Source organism: Sceloporus occidentalis, unplaced genomic scaffold (assembly GCF_023333645.1).
Source record: "Sceloporus occidentalis isolate IW3139 unplaced genomic scaffold, rSceOcc1.0.p SCAF_30, whole genome shotgun sequence".
NCBI classification, from domain to species: domain Eukaryota; kingdom Metazoa; phylum Chordata; class Lepidosauria; order Squamata; family Phrynosomatidae; genus Sceloporus; species Sceloporus occidentalis.
In genome coordinates, this window is record NW_028317010.1 from 1,912,311 (window position 1) to 1,935,137 (window position 22,827).

Genomic DNA, 22,827 nt, shown 5'->3' on the forward strand with positions numbered 1-22,827 from the left:
TGACTTTGTTGTCTAGTTAGCTTTCACAATAACTCTATTACCTGTAATTTGTTCATATAACATGTTTCATGTTATCCCCAATGAACTGGAATCCAGCTCAACATAATCAGGATTTTGAATATATTTACACACAGTCTATAGACAGTATTAATAAATGTCTTAGAATATACAGACCACAAGCATTGAATGGTATGAGGAAAGTCCATTACCCAGGATTAAACTTTTCTGTGCAAAACACTCAAGAAAATTTTTTTGTTGACAAGTAATATTCAATTCTTTATAAGAGAAAAAACATGAAACATGAAAATAAATAGGTCAACAATTTCATAATTTATCTCTAGCTTATATCCTACTAGAGAGACATACAAGAATTGAGGCACAGCCAGTATAAAGCCATAGTGTGACGTTTACTGTCATGTCATATGGTATATGAGTGGATTTGTGAAGGAAAAAATAAATAAATAAATATATATATATATATATACACACACATACATACATACACATACATATATATATATATATATATATATATATATACACACACACTGTATTTGCTCGATTATAAGACAACCCTGATTATAAGACTACCCCCCAAAATTTGAATATCAATTTAGGAAAAAAAGAAAAAGCCTGAATATAAGACTATACTATAGGAAAAATGTTTTACTAGTAGATATAAACTTTTTCATATTTAATAAAAACTATGATTGAGAATTTTTTTTATTTATTTCCTTTTATTTGCCAACCTGCCCCCCAGTTATGCACATCTGCCTCCCTGATATGCCACTCTACCCCCCCCAGATATGCCTTATACCCCCTATATGCCACTCTGCCCCCAGATATGCCTTATACCTGCCTATATGCCACTCTGCTTCCCTGATATGCCGCCAGAGGAAGTGCCAGCAGCAGCGGAGGTTACCAGAGATGAGGATCCAGCGCTGCGGGGGATCTTAGTCTTATAGGACGACCTTGAATATAAGACAAAGGGTATTTTTCAGAGCATTTGCTCTGAAAAAGAACCTCATCTTATCAATGAGCAAATACAGTGTGAATATATACACTGCTCCAAAAATTAAAGGGAACACTAAGATTACACATCCTAGATCTGAATGAATGAACTTATCGTATGACATACTTTCGTCTATACATAGTTGAATGTGCTGACAACAAAAATTCTCAATGGAAATCAAATTTATCAACCCATGGAGGTCTGGATATGGAGTCACACTCAAAATCAAAATGGAAAACCACACTACAGGCTGATCCAACTTTGATGTAATTAAGTCCTTAAAACAAGTCACAATGAGGCTCAGTAGTGTGTGTGGCCTCCACGTGCCCGTATGACCTCCCTACAACGCCTGGGCATGGTCCTGATGAGGTTGCGGATGGTCTCCTCAGGGATGTCCTCTCAGACCTGGACTAAAGCATCCGCCAACTCCTGGACAGTCTGTGGTGCAACGTGGCGTTGGTGGATGGAGCGATGGGCGGGCCGGTCCATAGCATCAATGCCTTCCTCTTGCAGGAACTGCAGACACACTTCAGCCACATGAGGTCTAGCATTGGTCTCACCGCACCAGAATATGGTCTCACAAGGGGTCTGAGGATCTCATCTCGGTACCTAATGGCAGTCAGGCTACCTCTGGCAAGCACATGGAGGGCTGTGCGGGCCCCCCCAAAGAAATGCCACCCCAAACCATTACTGACCCACCGCCAAACCGGTCATGCTGGAGGATGTTGCAGGCAGCAGAACGTTCTCCACGGCGTCTCCAGACTCTGTCACGTCTGTCACATGTGCTCAGTGTGAACCTGCTTTCATCTGTGAAGAGCACAGGGCGCCAGTGGCGAATATGCCAATCCTGGTGTTCTCTGGCAAATGCCAAACGTCCTGCACGGTGTTGGGCTGTAAGCACAACCCCCACCTGTGGACGTCGGGCCCTCATACCACCCTCATGGTGTCTGTTTCTGACCGTTTGAGTGGACACATGCACATTTGTGGCCTGCTGGAGGTCATTTTGCAGGGCTCTGGCAGTGCTCCTCCTGCTCCTCCTTGCACCCTGCTGCTGGGTTGTTGCCCTCCTACGGCCTCTTCCACGTCTCCTGATGTATTGGCCTGTCTCCTGGTAGCGCCTCCATGCTTTGGACACTACTCTGACAGACACAGCAAACCTTCTCGCCACAGCTCGCATTGATGCGCCATCCTGGATGAGCTGCACTACCTGAGCCGCTTGTGTGGGTTGTAGACTCCGTCTCATGCTACCACTAGAGTGAAAGCACCGCCAGCATTCAAAAGTGACCAAAACTTCAGCCAGGAAGCATAGGAACTGAGAAGTGGTCTGTGGTCACCCCCTGCAGAACCACTCCTTTATTGGGGGTGTCTTGCTAATTGCCTATAATTTCCACCTGTTGTCTGTTACATTTGCACAACAGCATGTGAAATTGATTGTCCATCAGTGTTGCTTCCTGCGTGGACAGTGTGATTTCACAGATGTGTGATTGACTTCGAGTTACATTGTGTTGTTTAAGTGTTCCCTTTATTATTTTGAGCAGTGTATATATATATATATATATAACTAGAAAGGACATGGAGGCCATTGAAATTGGGGAGCAGAACATTTACCTTTGAGGGCTAATGGTGGGATCTAGAACAGCCAGCCTCCATAGGACAACCATTTCATCACACATACTGGCGCATGCATGAGCAGCAACCTCTGACTGTCCATTACTGCGGCCTGTGTGTCCACTTGCACTACTGTGGGATGCAGATGTGCGTACGTTGTACCACCAGCCTGTTATCTGCAGATAAAAAGGAACACAGCAACTGATTTCTGTCTGGCAAGAATACATATTCGCATCGCCCAGAATGAGTGATTATCAATGATCGATAAAGAGGAAAGCTATTCAGTATCTATTTATACTGCGGTCAGTTATAAATACGCCTCCAAATGTGTAGTGCTCAAAGAGAACGTTCAGTGGGTTTAGTGTGAGCTTTCCTACCTTGCTATGTTTTTGGCAATTTTTGTAAAAATAAATATATCTTTAGTCATAATTTATTCATACATTTGTACGCTTTGGATAATATGCTGGGTTTTTTTTTTTAACTAGTTTAAGTAGTCGGTAAAGAAGGCATATTTGAATTACATGTCTTTCATAATTAATACAAAAAAGTCAAAAAATTCTCACTATAACCTATGCAGACATTATAATGGTGGTTTTATTAAAAGAAATCCATCAAGCGGTAAACATATTTTACCACTTTAAAGTAATAAGGTGTTTGGCTTGACAATACCTGTTCATAATTCAGACACTGGTCAGTTAGAATCTCTAGTAAAGGGGCAGCATTAGTGTCTCGTCTCTTGAACATCTCTCGGACGATGGACAACAAATTCCAAATGCCCTCTGGTTCCCTTCCTCGCAAGGGCCGCAGAAGGCATGCCCATTCTGCAGCCGCAGGTGGCTCGGTTGAGGAGAGGTACATAGAGTTCACATCACTAGGGTACACAAAAAAGATAAGCCTAAATGTACGCAGTTCATAAATGGAAGTGATCCACTAAAATGCAATAAGGCTAAACGCTGGGCTTGATATTTTCACAAACACTAATGTAGATTTGTGACGGTTTAAACAGCAAATTATAATAAACAATAAGTAATAGCTTCACAGGAGTGTCTGGGGTAATACGCTGCTCACTCATCAGAAACTGCACAGAGTCTTTTCTGTAAACACTAAGTTGGCCTGTAAGATAAATGTCACATGGAAATCCATCAACCGCCAAATTAGAGGGGTTTATTCACTAAAGGGAGAGTTGACAGAAGGGTTTGCAGGAGTTATGTTTCAGTATCTTGACTTCACTACACTCGACCCCAGTAAGTTTCTGTTGCAAAAAGAGCTATGTTAGCTCCACACGGTGTATTGTTAAAAGATCTCTTCAAACTCTCCTCACGCTGAATCAGGGTTCATACATGGCCAGCTTAGTCCTTCTTGATGTAAAAACTTGGTTATGTTGGCAGGTCAGAGAGTTGAAACCATAACTCTCCTGCAAACTCTTCTGACAAGAGACAAAACTATGATCCTGGTTTTTGTCACTGGCCAACATGTGACTAGAATCAGGTCAGGGGCGTAACTAGAAACCTCAGGGCCCCGGTGCGAGAATATGTTAAGGGCCCCCCCAACCCATCTATCCCTTTCTCACTATCTCCCCTCTCCCTCCGTACCCCCCCTTCTCACGATCTACCCTCTCCCTCCCTACCCCCCCTTCTCACGATCTACTCTCTCCCTCCCTACCCCCCCTTCTCACGATCTACCCTCTCCCTCCCTACCCCCCCTTCTCACGATCTACCCTCTCCCTCCCTACCCCCCCTTCTCACGATCTACCCTCTCCCTCCCTACGCCCCTTCTCACGATCTACCCTCTCCCTCCCTACCCCCCTTCTCACGATCTACCCTCTCCCTCCCTACCCCCCCTTCTCACGATCTACCCTCTCCCTCCCTACCCCCCCTTCTCACGATCTACCCTCTCCCTCCCTACCCCCCCTTCTCACGATCTACCCTCTCCCTCCCTACCCCCCTTCTCACGATCTACCCTCTCCCTCCCTACCCCCCCCTTCTCACGATCTACCCTCTCCCTCCCTACCCCCTTCTCACGATCTACCCTCTCCCTCCCTACCCCCCCTTCTCACGATCTACCCTCTCCCTCCCTACCCCCCCTTCTCACGATCTACCCTCTCCCTCCCTACCCCCCCTTCTCACGATCTACCCTCTCCCTCCCTACCCCCCCTTCTCACGATCTACCCTCTCCCTCCCTACCCCCCTTCTCACGATCTACCCTCTCCCTCCCTACCCCCCCTTCTCACGATCTACCCTCTCCCTCCCTACCCCCCTTCTCACGATCTACCCTCTCCCTCCCTACCCCCCCCTTCTCACGATCTACCCTCTCCCTCCCTACCCCCCCTTCTCACGATCTACCCTCTCCCTCCCTACCCCCCTTCTCACGATCTACCCTCTCCCTCCCTACCCCCCCTTCTCACGATCTACCTTCTCCCTCCCTACCCCCCCTTCTCATGATCTACCCTCTCCCTCCCTACCCCCCCTTCTCACGATCTACCCTCTCCCTCCCTACCCCCCCTTCTCACGATCTACCCTCTCCCTCCCTACCCCCCCCTTCTCACGATCTACCCTCTCCCTCCCTACCCCCCTTCTCACGATCTACCCTCTCCCTCCCCACCCCCCCTTCTCACGATCTACCCTCTCCCTCCCTACCCCCCCTTCTCACGATCTACCCTCTCCCTCCCTACCCCCCCTTCTCACGATCTACCCTCTCCCTCCCTACCCCCCCCTTCTCACGATCTACCCTCTCCCTCCCTACCCCCCCCTTCTCACGATCTACCCTCTCCCTCCCTACCCCCCCTTCTCACGATCTACCCACTCCCTCCCTACCCCCCTTTGTAGGTCACTTACCGTCAACTCCTGTGTTGGGAACGTGAGGCGTTTGTCTCTGGTGCCGGTGCTTCACTGCTGAGCGCCGGCATATGACGTCATATGCCGGCGCTCAGCGTGAAGCGCCGGCACCCGAGACAAACGCCTCACGCTCCCAACACTGCACTCTGGGCAGCGCTGAGGCAGGCGGCGGCGGGGAGCAGAGGAGTCCTGGATTTCAGTCAGTCAAGGGGGCCCAAGAGGTGCCGAGCGGTCGTTTTCAGCAACCGCTCGGCACCCCTTGGGCCTCCCTGACTGGCAGAACTCCAGGGCCCGGTCGCAGTCGCGACCCCGGTAGTTCCGCCACTGAATTAGGCCTATGTTGAGTCCCATTGAAAACTCAACACTACATCAATTCAATGTACACCAAGCATAATCCAACAGAACCGACAGAGTCAAACTCTGTCCAGTTTGGAGAATTGCCTCTGGTTTTAACACACCAGTAAGGTAATTAAAACTAAAAAGCATATGACCTTCTAGTCACCAAGATGGTGCTTAGAACAAAAAAAGAAGAAAAACCAAGCACTCTGTGACAATGGTATGTCCAACAAGACGCAATGGATTATTTTATAGTTTTGCTCACAGAAAGAAAACTATAATGTTAGCGTTATTCTGTTATATGTTGTAACAATTGTTACCTGAAGACAACAGGAGAGGGGCCGCAAAACTTGTGGAGCGTTTTTTTTGATATTATCACTCAGGGTGGACTCATCCAGGTACCACGTGCTCTGGTCAGAGGCGGAAGGGCCCGCTGTAGGGTCTGCAAGTAAAGCAGTGCTGCATTCATAAAACTCCCCAGTATTGCAAAAAATATTTCACATAAACTGATTGCAGTCATTTGAAAATGACAAGCAGCACATACAATGTGTGATTACAGGAGGACATTTGACATCCACAGTAAATATAGGAACACAGGCCCAATACAAAAACAATGTTTTATTTTACGGAGATGGTGGTTATCACTGTAAGGAAATATAAACATGCATGGAACAGGTATGGCTATTCTGAACCTAACATAAGACCAAGGACTGATCAAGAGTAGCATCTTTATAGAAGGAAAATGAGCAGAGCAGATGGGTCGAATGGCTCTTGTACACCAACAAATCTGCATTCACTCGAAATGCTTTTTAATGTTGCATTGCTATAGCCAAGGGTAAAATCACAAAGCTGAGGTCACACACCAAGTTAAATCCCTGACAACAAATCACAAATCATACCTGGAGCTCCACACACTGTGTTAATGGCTGTTGACTGTGAAGACAAGAGTTCATCTAGAAGACGTTGAGCAGTTGGAAGAATCTGGATTCAAGAAGGAATCTCATTAAAATGTGTTCATAAATGGGCCAGTATAGGTTAATTCTTTTGTACTTCTCATCAACAATGAAATTATTCTTTATTTTATACATTATATATATATATATATATATATATATATATATATATATATATACACACACAAGAGAATAGGTTGGACACGATAGGTTCACAACCTTTTTGTATTTTAGTTGTGTAGTTTTGTATTTTATTACACATTGCAAGACTCAAGGGGTGCCTACATTTGTAAAGGCAACATGGAAGCTCTGAGTGGCCGCCATTGTAGCAAGACTGCACAAATGAGTACTAATGTTTCTTCTAAGAGGACCCTCACGTTTAGCAAGGGTGTACCGGGGAGGGAGCTTCAGCTTGTCTTAATGGAAAATGCGTTTCCTAAAAAGTAAAATTATGCATATTACAGTACTTACAAAGAACCACTCGTAGCTGCAAATCTTGTTTAGAACCCATTCCTCCCCCCAATAAAATGTTAAGGATATAAACACACCTGTTGTGGCAGCTCGCTGATAAGATACTGTGCAAACTTCTGTAGCTGATCCCTCTGTAGCCGAGACAAGGACTCTGACACAGGCGCTCTCAGACAAACAGCTGACGCCTAAGGAGAAAACCCAGCAAGAAATTACTTTGCATGCTACTTTACTACGTTTTCACATGCTATCTTAAATTAAATTTAACATTTATGCCACTGATCTATTAAAATGCTGACAGACTCAATCTTGGAAGTGTATTCTATGCATTCTTCTGTAAGGTTATCAACAGTATGACTTCAGAAAAAGGTGAAAATGTGAATGTAATAACCCCACTGATCTTGGCAGAAGTGGGTCCTTGAGTTAAAGAAGCATTGTTGGAGTAGTCATACACCAGCGTACTAAAGACTCCCTCCGAAGTGTACAGCCCAATAAGTATTCAATAAGTATTCACACATTGTATAAATTCTCTGATGGTCCACTGAAATTCCAGTCTGTGTGATATCTTATTACACTGAAACTTAAATTAAGTTATTGTAAGATCCCATAAGCTTTATTTTATTAATATACGACAACAAAAAAGAAAACAAATGAAATATATTCAATTCCTCTACTTTGCTGGAGACACCTTTCATTGCAACAATAGCTTTAAGCCTCTAGTGTGCTGCTACATGTATCAGCTTTGCACATTTTTAGGCAGATTTGCTCCATGTTGTACAGGTTGGTTATTTGTGGTTTATGGGACTTCATTTTCAAATACTGCCGGCTGAAAGGTAAATGTCATCCAAGCTTGTGTTGGTTAGTGAACTGAAGCAAGTTCTCTTGCAGTACCTCTCAGCATTTTGTGTTCCTCATTCAGTTTAAACAAGGTAACCAAGCTCTGTTGATGAGAAGCACCCCCACAGTATGATGCTACCACCCCCATATCAAACTGTAGAGAGATTATGTGCTGAGGTATGTGCAGTATAGTTGTCCCACACACAGGACTTTGGGTTTTGGTTCTATCTTGGTCTCCCGTGACTAAAAACACCTTTTCTCACATCACAGCTATCACACTCTTGGGTAAACCATAGATAAGCTTTGGGATGTGAGATCTGTGAAAAATGTAAACAAGGTGACCTCGCTGGATCTTCAGACTGCAACAAAGAGGGAGACTGACAACCTTGGAACGGGCTTATTGCCAACTAAGCAGAGTGTAATCTGGATGCTCAGCAATGAAGGAGATCAGCCAGAGGCGTCACAGGTACAGTTGAGTAAACTGTTCCTAGACTGGAGATGGTTGAGGTCAACTAAACAATCCCTAAGAGTGGAGAACAGGGTTTAGTCTAGAACATTCACCTCCTTCTTCAGATGGACCTCTAGGAACTGTGACCAACCGGGCTCAGGAGCTACACTCCAGTATTCAAGGGCTAAGTAAAATCCTAACTGAAGTTGAGCTTAAGAACAAACAGTGAGAGCAGACTGAGTTCAAATAAAGACAAAATAAGAAGCCAAAATGATAAGTAAAATGCCCACTGCATTGGAAATAAATCTACACAATTGCTTGCTTTAAATAGACATTGTGGCCAGAAATGCCAGACACAAACACAATAAGTTTAGAAAAAATAATTCTTAGATGCCTGCACAAGATAATTATCTGCTAAGAAGCTGCACCAGGAAATGAGAATGAACTCGACATTCATGGAAAGCCAGAATAATTGTCACTCCGAATAGTTTGATGCTGTATAGATGGCACGCATTGGCCGCGGCTTCTCACATCAATTTCAATGAAAGCGCAGTACCCATTGATCGTATCCAAGGGTAAGGATATCATATTTTGATTTGTGTGTAGGATCTAGTGAATGGATCTTATAGGGTTTAAAAGTATGGCAGTACCACTAGTTTAGCTCCACAGTAGGTACTATAATCTTAGGATTAGTTTTCTCTCCTTCATACACACACATTTTAATGTTACCTGACACAACAGGATAAAATATTTTTTATACTAGCACAAGCTGTTTATATTACACTGGTTGTGCTGCTGGTTTGTGTGCTACGTAAACCAAACTTTATGCAAGTCAGCATTGCATAAATTAACAATACAGGACAACTCTCTCCAAAAAATACACATTTTTTAAATAATAAATTGAAACCTAATTGCTAAGCTCGTAAGACTTTTTTTTTTTTTTTTTTTTTTTTTAGCAATCCTACTACATTCCATTCCCTGTGAAGTTTATGGCCCAAGGAGTTTAAAAGACACAAATTATGAGGAAGAAAGCAGGAGGATAATAAATAATATATTTTAAACAAAAGAGAAGGGTAATAAAAATGCAAATACTAAACATATGGCAACAGACAGACTTCTAAATGTTCAATTTACCATAAAATGCTATTTTTCCTGTAGCTGAAGATGCCATTTCTTGCTTAGATGCTGCTTTGTGCAAACCCTAGCTTTAGTTTAAGGGGCAATTTCATTTCTGTATGTGGAGAGGTTTCTTGGGGGACCAATCATGGCAAATGGTAAAACCTCATTCAGTCTAGGAGCATGAACATCGCTGAAATATGTATTTACAGCTGTACTAAGTTTATATGGTTTAGATTTATTGAGATTTAGCCAGCCAATAAATAGTGACATATTTAAAAGATGAGAGTGGGGGTAACACATTGAGGAGCACAATGCAAGCACTTTTTAACTGGAAAAAAAAATGCAGCAGTGCCTTTTGTTTATCAGAAAAAATCCAGTCTCCCGATTGTAGAGCAGCGGGGGAAGACGGACATTGGCTCGTGGGCTAAAACACCTATGGTTCACAGCCAGTGAAAATATAGATCAGAAGAGCTGCCAACTGACCAGACTGGATCTATAGCGAGCACTAGAGCGATGAAATATTACGACCTAAAACTACATTGAGGCACGGAACAGGAGTATTAACTTGATAAATGATCACACATACTCATAATCCAAAAATATGTTCATTAACTACTCGGATATACAGTCTTAATGACCATTCTTCCATTTACATTTAGGAGTTTATTCACTAAAAAGAGAGCTAGCAGGACAGTTGTGGTTTCAACTCCAATACGATAATACACGATATTATGTCCAGGAAGACTTTTGGGGACTTTGCACTGATTTAGCTATGCATTATATACATTATACACATCCAGTCAAGCTCTTCCTGCAGCAGACGCTGCATAATCTAATGGCCCCAACATAATCTAATGTCAAGGAGTGGAAACTGCATGTTTCCTACAAACGTTCCATTGAATGGACCCCTAAGACCGTTAGCATTACATTATACAACTAACATTGTGGATCCGGAACAGACACAGGGCCACGACATGGGAGCACCACTTTGCGCCAGCTCCGCAGGTACAGCTGCATGAGGTGATCCTGCAACGGTCAAACATCACAGCAACATTGTAGGCGCCCTTTGGAGACAGCATCTGTGGCGGTATCACTGTGGCACTCAAATGGAAGCCTAAAAAATAAAATTATAATAAAATAAAAATTCACTGCAGTATCACAAATAATGTAAATAAGCAGATTTGAGTGCAGTGGGCAGGTGCAATTTACCCTGTGGCCCGAAAGCTTGTATATACATCTTATATACAAGTGAAAAGTACTGGATAAGCACTGATAGGTCTTGCAGACGGTCACAAATGAGATGTCACACTTTGATTCGGCCTGTATACATGCGAGTTGAGTGGCAGCGCGAGTAGGTAAATTGAACTATTATTGACTTCAACTTATACGCTGCACTTTTCTAGTAAACTTGACCCAATGACAGTTATTAGGGTCATGTGTTTGGAGACCTTGTTAAACAATCAGAACCGATTGGACCAGTCTCGCCCAACATAAATCTGGCCAGCTTTGGTTCGTTGTAACACCCTATTCTACATTTACATGAATAGCTGTGGAAAACAGTTCTTCATGTATCAGTCAGAAAAGGCTTACAGACTCCAAGGCTCCACTAAACCACTACCAGAGCCGTACTGACCTAATGAGACAGAATTATCATTCTAATATTTGCTAATGGTTAAATGAACTAAAGTCCACTTAAAATAGAGACTTTACTATGCATCTTTGTTGTATTTGTAGGCGGAGTGTTCCTTTAACCCCTTCGCGACCTTTGCCGGTTCAGGACCGTCATAACAAGAAGGCCACTAAATGACCTTTGACGGTCCTGAACCGTCAAAAAATTAAATAAGCTTAGAAAGTGATCAAGGATCACTTTCTTCGCTTAAACGGCCTTGCTGCAATGCCTCGATGTCGAGGCATTCAGCAAGGCCGAGATCGGCATCGGGGGCCATGTCTGGCCCCTCCCCGGGGCGTCAACAGCCGCCATACATTGTATGGCGGCGGACGCCCGTTTTAAACTTAAATGGTGTCGCTGGAATGCCTCGATCAGGAGGCATCCAGCGACACCAAACACTTACCTCTGGGTGGGCTGTGACCGCTCCGGAGAGCGGTCACAGCCGCCGCTGCCGGTGATCTTCGCCATCAAGCAAGATGGCGGCGGCCCGGGAAATAAAACAATAAAGACGAAAAAGTTCGCTAGAGGGTCTCCAGACCCTCTAGAGAATTGGCTCCACTTGCTGGTTGAATACAGGTACTGCATTCAACCATGCAAGTCAATGGAGCCCAGCTTTCTAATCACTATGTGATTAGTAAAATATTCAAAAAAAATAAAAATAAATAAAAAATGGAAAAAAAAATTTAAAAAAAATGTGCTAACATTTAAAAATAATTATGCAGTGATGTCACTAGATGAACCATCCAGTACCAGCAAAATGTGTAAAAAAAAAATATAAAAAAAGTATTAAAAAAATAAAATAAAATTAAAAAATAAAGTTTATTATTTTGAGCAAGTGCTAAAAATTCTCAAAAATCTCAACAAAGAGTTAAAATAAAAGCACTTCAAATACCCAAGGGGTGTCTAATATATAAAAAAAATGGCTGATGGGGTAAATTGGAGTGGCCTAGCTCAAAGATAGGGCATAGGTACAGACTGACCAAAATGGAGAAAAAAAGCGCACTTCCCAAATGTGGCATTTTAAATCTGAAACAACCCGACAAACCCATGCATGTCGGGTATCACTGCACTCAGGAGATGTTCCTGAACACACATTGGCGTGTTGTTTGACAGTGGCATATACCAGGACCTGTATATCTATAACTAAAATTTGTGTGAAAAAAAAAAAAAAAAATTACTATTACAAAGTTTGACAAAGTGTAGTTCTATAATTGGTGCATGGAAAGGGTTAAAATAACAGCATTTGGAATACCCTGGGGTGTCTAGTTTTCAAAAATATATGGTTTGAATGGGTTAAATTGAGTTAACCGGCTTCAAAGATATTCCAAAGAGGAGAGGGAGGCACAATGACCAAATGACCACCTGAATTACGCATGCCCCAAAAGTAGCCTTTTACCAGCCAAACAATCTGACAAACCCATGCATGTGGGGTATCGCTGTACTCAGGAGATGTTGCTGAACACATATTGGGGTGTTGTTTGACAGTGACATATACCAGCACCTGTATATCTATAACTAAAGTACAATTTGTGTGGAAAAAAAAATAAAAAAAATTACTATTACAAAGTTTGACAAAGTGTAGTTGTATAATTGGTGCATGGAAAGGGTTAAAATAACAGCATTTGGAATACCCTGGGGTGTCTAGTTTTCAAAAATATATGGTTTGAATGGGTTAAATTGAGTTAACCGGCTTCAAAGATGTTCCAAAGAGGAGATGGAGGCAGACTGACCAGATTTGTTAAAAAAGATTTGGAAATCATAAAACGCTGCTTGTACTTATTGCCCTATAACTTACAAAAAACAGCAAAAAAACAAAAACATTGGGTATTTCTAAACTCAGGATAAGTAGTAGAATCTATTTAGCTAGTTTTTTTACTTGCTTTTTTAGGTGAGTAAAAGATTTTTCAAATAAAAGTCATAAAATGTGTTTTTTTTTCAATTTTTCACCATGTTTTTTTTATTTTTTTTATAGTAAATAAGATGATACGATCAAAATAATGGTATCTGAAGAAAGCCCATCTTGTCCTGAAAAAAACAATATATAACTTATGTGGGTACACTAAATGGGTGAGGAGAAAATTACAGCTGAACACAAGCACCACAAAAGTGTCAAAACAGCCTCGGTCCCACAGGGTACAAAACGAAAAATGAGCCCGGTCCTTAAGGGGTTAATAAACAATTTTCGTCCCATCTACCCGCTATTTGTCAACTGTGGGTTCGTGGCCTCCAGAAGCTACTAGCTAGAACTAAAAGCTGCTGTAGAACTACAACTACGATGATACCAAGTTCTCATTTGCCGTCATGCAGACTTGCTGAGAATCGTGAGCGTTTTAGCCCTGTAATAGTTGGCCCCACCTGGAATAAGGAATACTACACCGCGCACACGAGATATTAAAATCTTCAGGTAGTTCAGACACAAAATAAGAGAAAATGCCTGAAATACCTGTGTTGGGCAGGAATTGACAAACGCACACTCTTAAAATCCTTACCTATCTGCAAAGGGTCCTTGACAGCTCGCATGCGAAACAGCTGTTCCCCTCTTTGGAACTCATCGGCGCTGCCGTTTGCCAAACAGGAATATAGTCTGCAGCAAGAAATCACATTGAGACCCATTATTGTGACGCATTGCTATCTTTGCAGCACAGTGCTACAAATAAGACATTTTACATGCATGCCATTTAGCTAAGGAAAGCTGTAAAGGTGCTGCAATCAAAAAAATGACAGATTAGCGTGAAGAAGAGGTGACATGTTAGAGAAATGCCGATATAAGATAACACTGAATTATATGTGCAATCAACTAAAGAACAATCTGGTCGGGCTAGATGTTCTGGCACCAACAGGCGATCACCCCACAAGACGTAAACAGACCTTTGCCTCAACCCATTTTCCCATTGCCATCCCAGCTTGTTCCTTCCTACTTCCCAGACGCGATTTACCCGAGTTGGGTCACTTTACCCGAGTTGGGTACCAATGCCAGTCCTTTCCGCAGTTCTGTCCCTTTACCCCATTTGTTTGTGTTTCCCCCAAGCTAGAACCGGTACAAAGGCTCGAGGTGTAAGCAGATCTGGGCATGCAGAATATATCACCGTCGGGTTGTGTCAGTTCATAGTAGATGAATACGATGTTGCTTCGTAACATTTGAGGTCAAATAGTTCGAGTAGTGTTTGCCGACGAATAAATGATGAAGGTGAAAGAAGCTAAACATTTCGGGGTACGGACAGCAAGCAGTAAAAGCCTGAAATACTGTTTTGTAACACAATGCACCAAGAGGAAGCGATGGTTTTGAAGCTAAGCATGGCTAAGCATGCTGGGGGTTGTACTCCACAGCATCAAGAATCCAAAGGTTTCCCAGTTCCTGTTATTTATTTTATAAGTAGCAAGTATTTGATATTACAGCACACAAGCTTAAATCATGGAGTATGATTTTCATCGAGTATTCACTTTTATGTGGGCTTACAAATGAAATCCTCTGTTACATGATAAACCTTAATATCTTCTTCGTGGACAGTTTTATAATAGGCAGCACTGATAAGGATTGAGAGGGAATGAAAACACTAGTTAACGTGTCTTTCTCCAGTAACGTTCAGTAATGCCAGCCTCTATCCACCTACCTGATATCCTCCTCGTTCTCGGGGAAGCTCCAGAATGCTATGCGGAGCTGCAATTGCTCTGGTACCGGAGGATAAACTTTCTCAACTACTTCGAAAGGAATGTGAAAAGCCACCTGCTTCGCGGAGAGTTCTACCAGAGGGTTCACCATCCCATCTGAAACAGAAAAAGAAATATTAAATAAATATTAGCCTGTCTAACACTGTGGGGGGAACTAAAACTTTGTTCCAGGGTTAGCAATAATCTGGCATATGTAAATTTTACAGGTGCTAGACAAAGAATATTCTACAAATATTTGTGTTATATATATATATGGCTCTTGTTTCTGAGGTGGTTGAAGCGTCTACTAAAAGGATACTTTTTTATAATTACAACAAAAACAAAACTATAAAAATTGTTAATTTACACATACATATTGCTTTCTTTTCTCACATATAGGGAAGATTATTTCTTAAACGACCCCCAACCTCCCTCTAGAGAAGAATGCATATTAAAAAGAAAAAAGGTAAAAAAATAAATAAAAAAGCCCCTCTTCAAGAGATGCCTTCCTTCTCTATAGTAAAAATAAAAAATAAAAAAACTGCTGCCACTGATTGGCTGTTTGAAGCAGCCAATCGGTGGCTGGAAAGTGATCCAATCGAAATCAAAGGAAGTGCTTGCTGCGTATTCACAAGAGGGCCTGAACGGACTCCTACCAGCAGCATTCACCCGTGCCACCAAGCCAACGCTGGAGCTGCGTGCATGCAACGCGCAGGGAGATGTTTTCAGCCAAACTCATCTCTCGCACGGCAAATCTGCAGAATCTCTCCATGCATTCCCAAATTTAAAGGGGCAACGCAATCATATGCATTAAAGTGCATATGGTGGCTGGACTGTCCCTTCAATTATATTAAGATTTAAGGGTAACAGGGCTTGGCTGATCAGGTAAATTAAAGGGCTCAGCCGAATACTGTTAGAACCAGCACAAAAAGTAGCGATGGCTCAGATTCACATGAAACTCGGCTTCTTCCCGTCTCCTGTGTGTGGATGCTTGTTCTAACGTTACAGGATATCAAGGTGCATCCTCTACAGCCACAACATCTTACGATGCTCTGTTGTGCAGGAATGATAAGCACATAACCCAGATCACTTCTTAAACTAAGGGACATCCTGGGCCATAGGGTCACCTACGTCCTTTTGTTCTTGACTGGAAAGTTCGCTGAACAATTACTGAAGGCTCAAACAAACATAAGCATAAAGCTTATACAGGCCATGGTTACTCCTGGGATTGCAATTTCCTCCAACAAATACATACGATACCTCCGGGCTCACCGAAGCAGAATGGGCTTGCCTCATATGCCATTTCCCACATTGCTGTTTCCTTACCATTCAGGCTACACCAGTGCTTTTTCCCCAAATTCACCATTACACTAACCTCCCACGAAGACGTACATGGCCCGGCAATGAACAGGTGAGGCCAAACAGCTCAGCAGAGGCTAAGGGCCCAGTAGACTTTAATAACTATAATAAAATTACTTTTAAACAGGGTGAATTTGGTTTAAATCAAGCCAATTTAAGTCACAATTTAAACCACTAGTCATTAAGATGCAATTTCAATCATGATTTTTAAACGTAAAGCCGGTAGTTATGATCTTTCATATTTGGAATTAGATTAGTAAAACAGCTGTATCAAAACTGATTTTAGTTTAATAGGTTAATCATTCATATTGGAGTATTTACTTGTTTTATTTAACTAAAATAATAACATATAGCATACATAATTCTTGTACTTGCGCAAACGTCAATGTTTATTAACTGAAGTGGTTAAACAAAATGTTAAACAAACATTAGCTGGGTCCACATAAAAAAAAACACTGTCTTCTGCAGCTCGCCCATCTTCATCTTCATTCTCTTGCTTGTTCATAATCTGTATGTTATGCCAGCTTGGATAACTTGGATTCATTGAAATAGTTTATCAAAAATGTAAATGTTACATGAATATACAGCCTCAGGCTATGAATATGGCCATCTGATATCTCACTGAACCAGCGAGCCATAACTAATCCTGTCCTTATAGCGAATTGTCATTGGGCCCATATTTAAAAGGCATCCATCGAATTTGAGAACATCTGTGGGTGGTGAGTCCTTAACGTGGGGAATCCTTTTTGCTGTTTTAATGGAAATTCCTTTCTTCGAGTCTAAATGGATGATCACCAAACGTAACTTCTCTAGTCTTTCCTTTTAACTAAGGTGTTCCATTCCTCTTACTTTTTTTTAGCCTTCTTTCGCACTTTTTCAAGCTTCATAATGCCCAAGGTGAGGTCTTATCATTGACTTAAAGGAGGAAAATATAATTTTGCCTCTGTATGAGTCAATGCCTCTCTTTATACAATATACTACTGGCCCTTGTAGCAGCTGCCTGGCATTAAACAACACTGGTGCTAAGTTTATTGTCTACAATTATTCCCAAGTCATTTTCATTTAATGATTTCCCTAACACGATCTACTTGGATAACTTTGCATTTGTCAGAGCACCGAGGACCTCCACTTCTAACTTCTCTCTCTTCTCCTCCAGGCTATATATATTGCTATATCAATCATGCATTACGTACAGGACCGGAACAATATCCCTTTGACTTATTAGCCATGCCAAAAACTCACTTGCCCTAGCCTAAGTGATGTACAATTCAAACAAAATAATTAATGACAATGTTGTGGACCTTAAAACAGTCCGTGTAAATTCACTAAATCCATCTTGCTCAATCGGTCAAGGAAAAACAAACAGTTCTTCTGTGTTTGTATAGCGTGAACTATAACAAAAATAACATCTTTCCAATTCGCAGACAATTAATGTCAAAACTGTGTTTAGATATTTGTGATTTACAGAAACGTGCATTCTAGCTACGCACAAGTTATTTACAGATCTGTATCTGGTGGTCTTTCGCTGTAAACATTTCAGTAAAACATTTACACAATATATTTTAAAAAATAATTACCGTATTTTTCGCTCCATAAGACGCAGTTTTTTTCCTCCCAAAGTAGGATGAAAAATCAGCCGCGTCTTATGGAGCGAAGATGCAGGCAGGCAGGCAGGCAGGCAGGCAGGCAGGCAGGGGGGGGGCAACGATATACCGTATTTATCGGCGTATAACACGCACTTTTTTAACTAAAATCCGGAGCTTAAACCCTACCTGCGTGTTATACGCCGATAAATCCGGGGTCGCAACTGAGGCAGGCGGCGGCGGCCGCCAGCAGAGGAGTCCTGGATTTCTGCCAGTCAGGGGGGCCCAAGGGGTGCCGAGCGGTTGCTGAAGACAACCGCTCGGCAACTCTCGGGCCCCCCTGCCTGACAGATATACAGGAATCCTTTGCTGGCGGCGGCTGCCGCCTGCCTCAGCGCTTCAACTCCTGTGTTGGAAGCGTTTGTCTCGGGTGCCGGCGCTTTACGCTGGGCGCCGGCATATGACGTCAGACGCCGGCGCTCAGCAGTGAAGCGCCGGCACCCGAGACAAACGCCTCACGCTTCCAACACAGGAGTTTAAGGTAAGTGACCGGGGCGGGGGGGGAGATCCTGAGAAGGGGGGGTTAGGGAGTTAGAGTGGAGATCCTGAGAAGGGGGGGTTAGGGAGTTAGAGGGGAGATACTGAGAAGGGGGGTTAGGGAGGGAGGTCTTACTGTGTGTGTCTTACTGTGTGTGTGTGTGTGTGTCTTACTGTGTGTGTGTGTGTGTGTGTGTGTGTCTCACTGTGTCTGTGTGTGTCTTACTGTGTCTGTGTGTCTTACTGTGTGTGTCTTACTGTGTTCATAGCTTATTCAGTTATTGTAATAAATATTTTAGCCCATTTTTTAGCTCAAAATATTTTTTCCTTTTTTTTCTCCTCTAAAATCTAGGCGCGTCTTATCAGCAGGTGCGTCTTATAGAGCGAAAAATACGGTACCCACATTTTTGGCAGATGCTTTGATTGTAAGAAACTGTTTTATTTCTTTTTTTTCTGTCATCAAATTGAACTCTTTTTTTTGAAGATGAATAACGAATTATTACTAGGTCGGGACTGGTCATCAGGTCACCGGGGCAAAAGCCTGAAAGGCTGGTGCCCAATCGTGCTTCTCACCTACATTTGCCAATGAATCGGGTAGTAATAAAAGGCCAAATAGTGCATGCCTGATTCGATGGTTATTTTTCAACTTACTGAACCATTATGAATTGCTTAAAATGCAGCATTGGAGATTTAGTCATGTCAAATTGTGTCTCCGTCTCAAATGTGCTGGTCCACCTAGGGGGCCTCTTAAAATATCCCCAGATGAGTCTGACATTATGTTGAGATAACAAAAAGAAGGTTATTTGTCATTTTGGTTTTCTCCTTAATGCGCTCTCTCTTAAAAAAATGTGCTTAAAGGTTGATTGTTTCTAGGCAATTGTAGTATTTCAGAGTACAGTCCACCTACAGCCACCCATATCTGGCATTTCATTCTTAGGCATGTGAAACAGCAACGTTTTAAAGATCTTAATACACAGTGATGGGCCCATTGGACAGTAGTAAGCGTTATTGAGTGCGATAGGAGTGATGAGAGTGAGGTCCTCTTAAGCTAGATGTGATGGACAGGCTGAGCAAAGAAGACAAGATTAACTGGGCCCCATTGTTTTCAACAAGAAAATACAGCAAAACAGTAGGTTTTAAAAATAATTTCAAACAATAAAAGGAATAAGTAGTACATCATTTAAAATCTGAGAAAGTTATGTGGGACAGCATCTGTTTTTATTTGTTAAGTGCAAAGATTTGAGCTCTATTACTTGAATGCACAGCGAGGCATATGATATGGGTCCTTTGGTATTTTAGGTCATTAAACATTCAAAAGAGCAAACAAAATGCTTAACATGCTAGAAAGCGAAATAAAAGAGGAACAGCGCCATTAAGATTCTGTGTATCCAACAGGAGATCTGTTATTAAAAATGACTGATAATTCAATTACATTTACACACAGCAGAATGGGTTTATCTGGTGAATGAGCTGGGCTGGGCATGAACTGTAATGGCAGCTTTTTCCCCAGATATTTTTGGATAAGGCTAAATATCACATTCAAACAATCTCTGACCTCCAACAATATATATATATATATATATATATATATATATATATATATATATATATATATATATATATATATATATGTAAACTATTTTTAGAGCAGAATACCTCCGTTTACAGGCTGCAGACAAAGGCAGTTTGGAATCATGCAGAGAAAATTCCCTTCAACTGTGTTGGACAATAACAACAATGCCAGATTGCTGACAATACGGGGAAACTGGGAATTACATCAACGTGCTCATTTTATTGTGCATTCCTTTACAAGCTGCTGCTTTGAAAATGATAGGTTTTTATGTTTTTATTTGTACATGGAGAGGAGTATGACATTGGAGTCAGTTCAGTAGCATTAAATCCAATAAATTCCAACAGAGAAACCAGTACACTGCTCAACAAGAATTAGTCAAATAGAAATTACATTCATCAAAGCAAACCTGCAGGCAGCTAAAAGAGATCCAACTAATTGAAGAATTAGGTTCAATTAAGCTAAACTAGCTGTAAAACGGGTCTAGATCCACTTGATACAAGAGACAAAAACAATCTTTACATATACATTTAATCTAATAAATTATCGTATTTTACAACATGTTTACATGTGAGTTGAAATTAAATATGCAAATATGTACAATTTTATTTAAAATGTAAATATAATAAAAATAAATATCAATAATGATAAATAACTGCAAAAAATCTTGAATAAGTAGTAATTCGCTCTAGTCTATAAACTCCATTCCAAGCAGGGCCCTCTTTACCTTATGTATCGGTTTGTCTTAGTCTGTCAGTTCTAGTTTTGTCATACCCCTTGAATATATGTATTGCAGTAGCGTACCTAGCGGGGGGCGGGGGGGGAGGATGCGGTCCACACCGGGTACCGCTCATCAGGGGGGTGCCAACTTGCCGGCACCCCTCCAGAGACGGACAGTAATGTCCGCCGCTGGAGGAGCAGGCTCGCAAGGGAGCGGTTCAACCCTTGAACCCGGCTTAAAACCACTCAAGGCAGCCGGAGGTCTGTTAAAGAGTTGATTGGTATATATGTGTGGATTGGTATGTGTGTGTGGATTGGTATGTGTGGATTAGTATATGTCTGGATTGGTATGTGTGTGGATTGGTGTATATGTGTGGATTGGTATATATGTGTGGATTGGTATATATGTGTGGATTGGTATATATGTGTGGATTGGTATGTATGTGTGGATTGGTATATGTGTGTGGATTGGTGTATATGTGTGGATTGGTATATATGTGTGGATTGGTATATGTGTGTGGATTGGTATATGTGTGTGGATTGGTATGTATGTGTGGATTGGTATATATGTGTGGATTGGTATGAGTGTGGATTGGTATATATGTGTGGATTGGTATATATGTGTGGATTGGTATATGTGTGTGGATTGGTATATGTGTGTGGATTGGTATATATGTGTGGATGGGTATATATATGTGGATTGGTATGTGTGTGGATTGGTATGTGTGTGGATTGGTGTATATGTGTGGATTGGTATATATGTGTGGATTGGTATATATGTGTGGATTGGTATATATGTGTGGATTGGTATGTATGTGTGGATTGGTATATGTGTGTGGATTGGTGTATATGTGTGGATTGGTATATATGTGTGGATTGGTATATGTGTGTGGATTGGTATATGTGTGTGGATTGGTATGTATGTGTGGATTGGTATATATGTGTGGATTGGTATGAGTGTGGATTGGTATATATGTGTGGATTGGTATATATGTGTGGATTGGTATGTGTGTGGATTGGTATGTGTGTGGATTGGTATGTGTGTGGATTGGTATGAGTGTGGATTGGTATGAGTGTGGATTGGTATATATGTGTGGATTGGTATATATGTGTGGATTGGTATATATGTGTGGATTGGTATATATGTGTGGATTGGTATGTGTGTGGATTGGTATATATGTGTGGATTGGTATATATGTGTGGATGGGTATATATATGTGGATTGGTATGTGTGTGGATTGGTATGAGTGTGGATTGGTATATATGTGTGGATTGGTATATATGTGTGGATTGGTATATATGTGTGGATTGGTATATGTGTGTGGATTGGTATATGTGTGTGGATTGGTATATGTGTGTGGATTGGTATGTGTGTGGATTAATATGTTGTTACAGGGTCACCGTACCCAAGGCTTGGTCCCCCTGTTTGAGGGCTGAGGAATCACCAGTCAGTCCCTCATACGGATAGCACTCAGCTATCCATGGATCATCCAGACCACCATTCGTAGTAAACCAAGAAGAACTCTCTTTATTACAAACACACAGAATTTACATACAATCTCAATGCAATGTGTACCAAACCCAACCCCCAATCCCATCAGCCACATCCCATCACAAATCCCGTCAGTATACAGGGGATGTATCAGGTGAGGGGATTACAGAATACAATGGGTTCCCCCACCTGTGTTATCCCCCCTGTAGTGCGGGTGCCGTCTGGGCAGACAGGGCTGTGCTGGTTGATTAAGAGCCCCAGCCAGATTATAGGATTGTCTCTTTGAAGGCTGGAGCTGCAGCCACATTCAGTCTCTGGGCCGAATACACAATAAAACGTCTTATAAAATATTACCGGGTCACGGTATAAGAAACCGGACACAAAAGTGCTCCATGACCCGGCTAAACTTCATATGACATATGAGCCAGCTAGCCTGGCCCTGTCACATGTGTGTGGATTGGTGTGTGTGTGGATTGGTGTGTGTGTGTGTGGATTGGTGTGTGTGTGTGGATTGGTGTGTGTGTGTGGATTGGTGTGTGTGTGGATTGGGGTGTGTGTGGATTGGGGTGTGTGTGGATTGGGGTGTGTGTGTGAGAGTGATGGGTGTTATGCTGTACCATTTCCAATGTATTTT

At 42.0% G+C, this 22,827-nt stretch overlaps 1 protein-coding gene across 1 annotated transcript in view; it reads right to left on the reverse strand.

The window, feature by feature from the left end:
* Positions 1-22,827, reverse strand: part of LOC149298890 (zinc finger SWIM domain-containing protein 8-like) — a 57,393-nt gene that overhangs the window by 16,073 nt on the left and 18,493 nt on the right. The window contains 9 exon segments of the mRNA XM_089486919.1: positions 2,621-2,796; positions 3,290-3,491; positions 6,111-6,157; positions 6,159-6,232; positions 6,690-6,771; positions 7,292-7,399; positions 10,557-10,729; positions 13,774-13,868; positions 14,896-15,049. Coding sequence (XP_089343045.1) covers positions 2,621-2,796; positions 3,290-3,491; positions 6,111-6,157; positions 6,159-6,232; positions 6,690-6,771; positions 7,292-7,399; positions 10,557-10,729; positions 13,774-13,868; positions 14,896-15,049 — 1,111 coding nt within the window.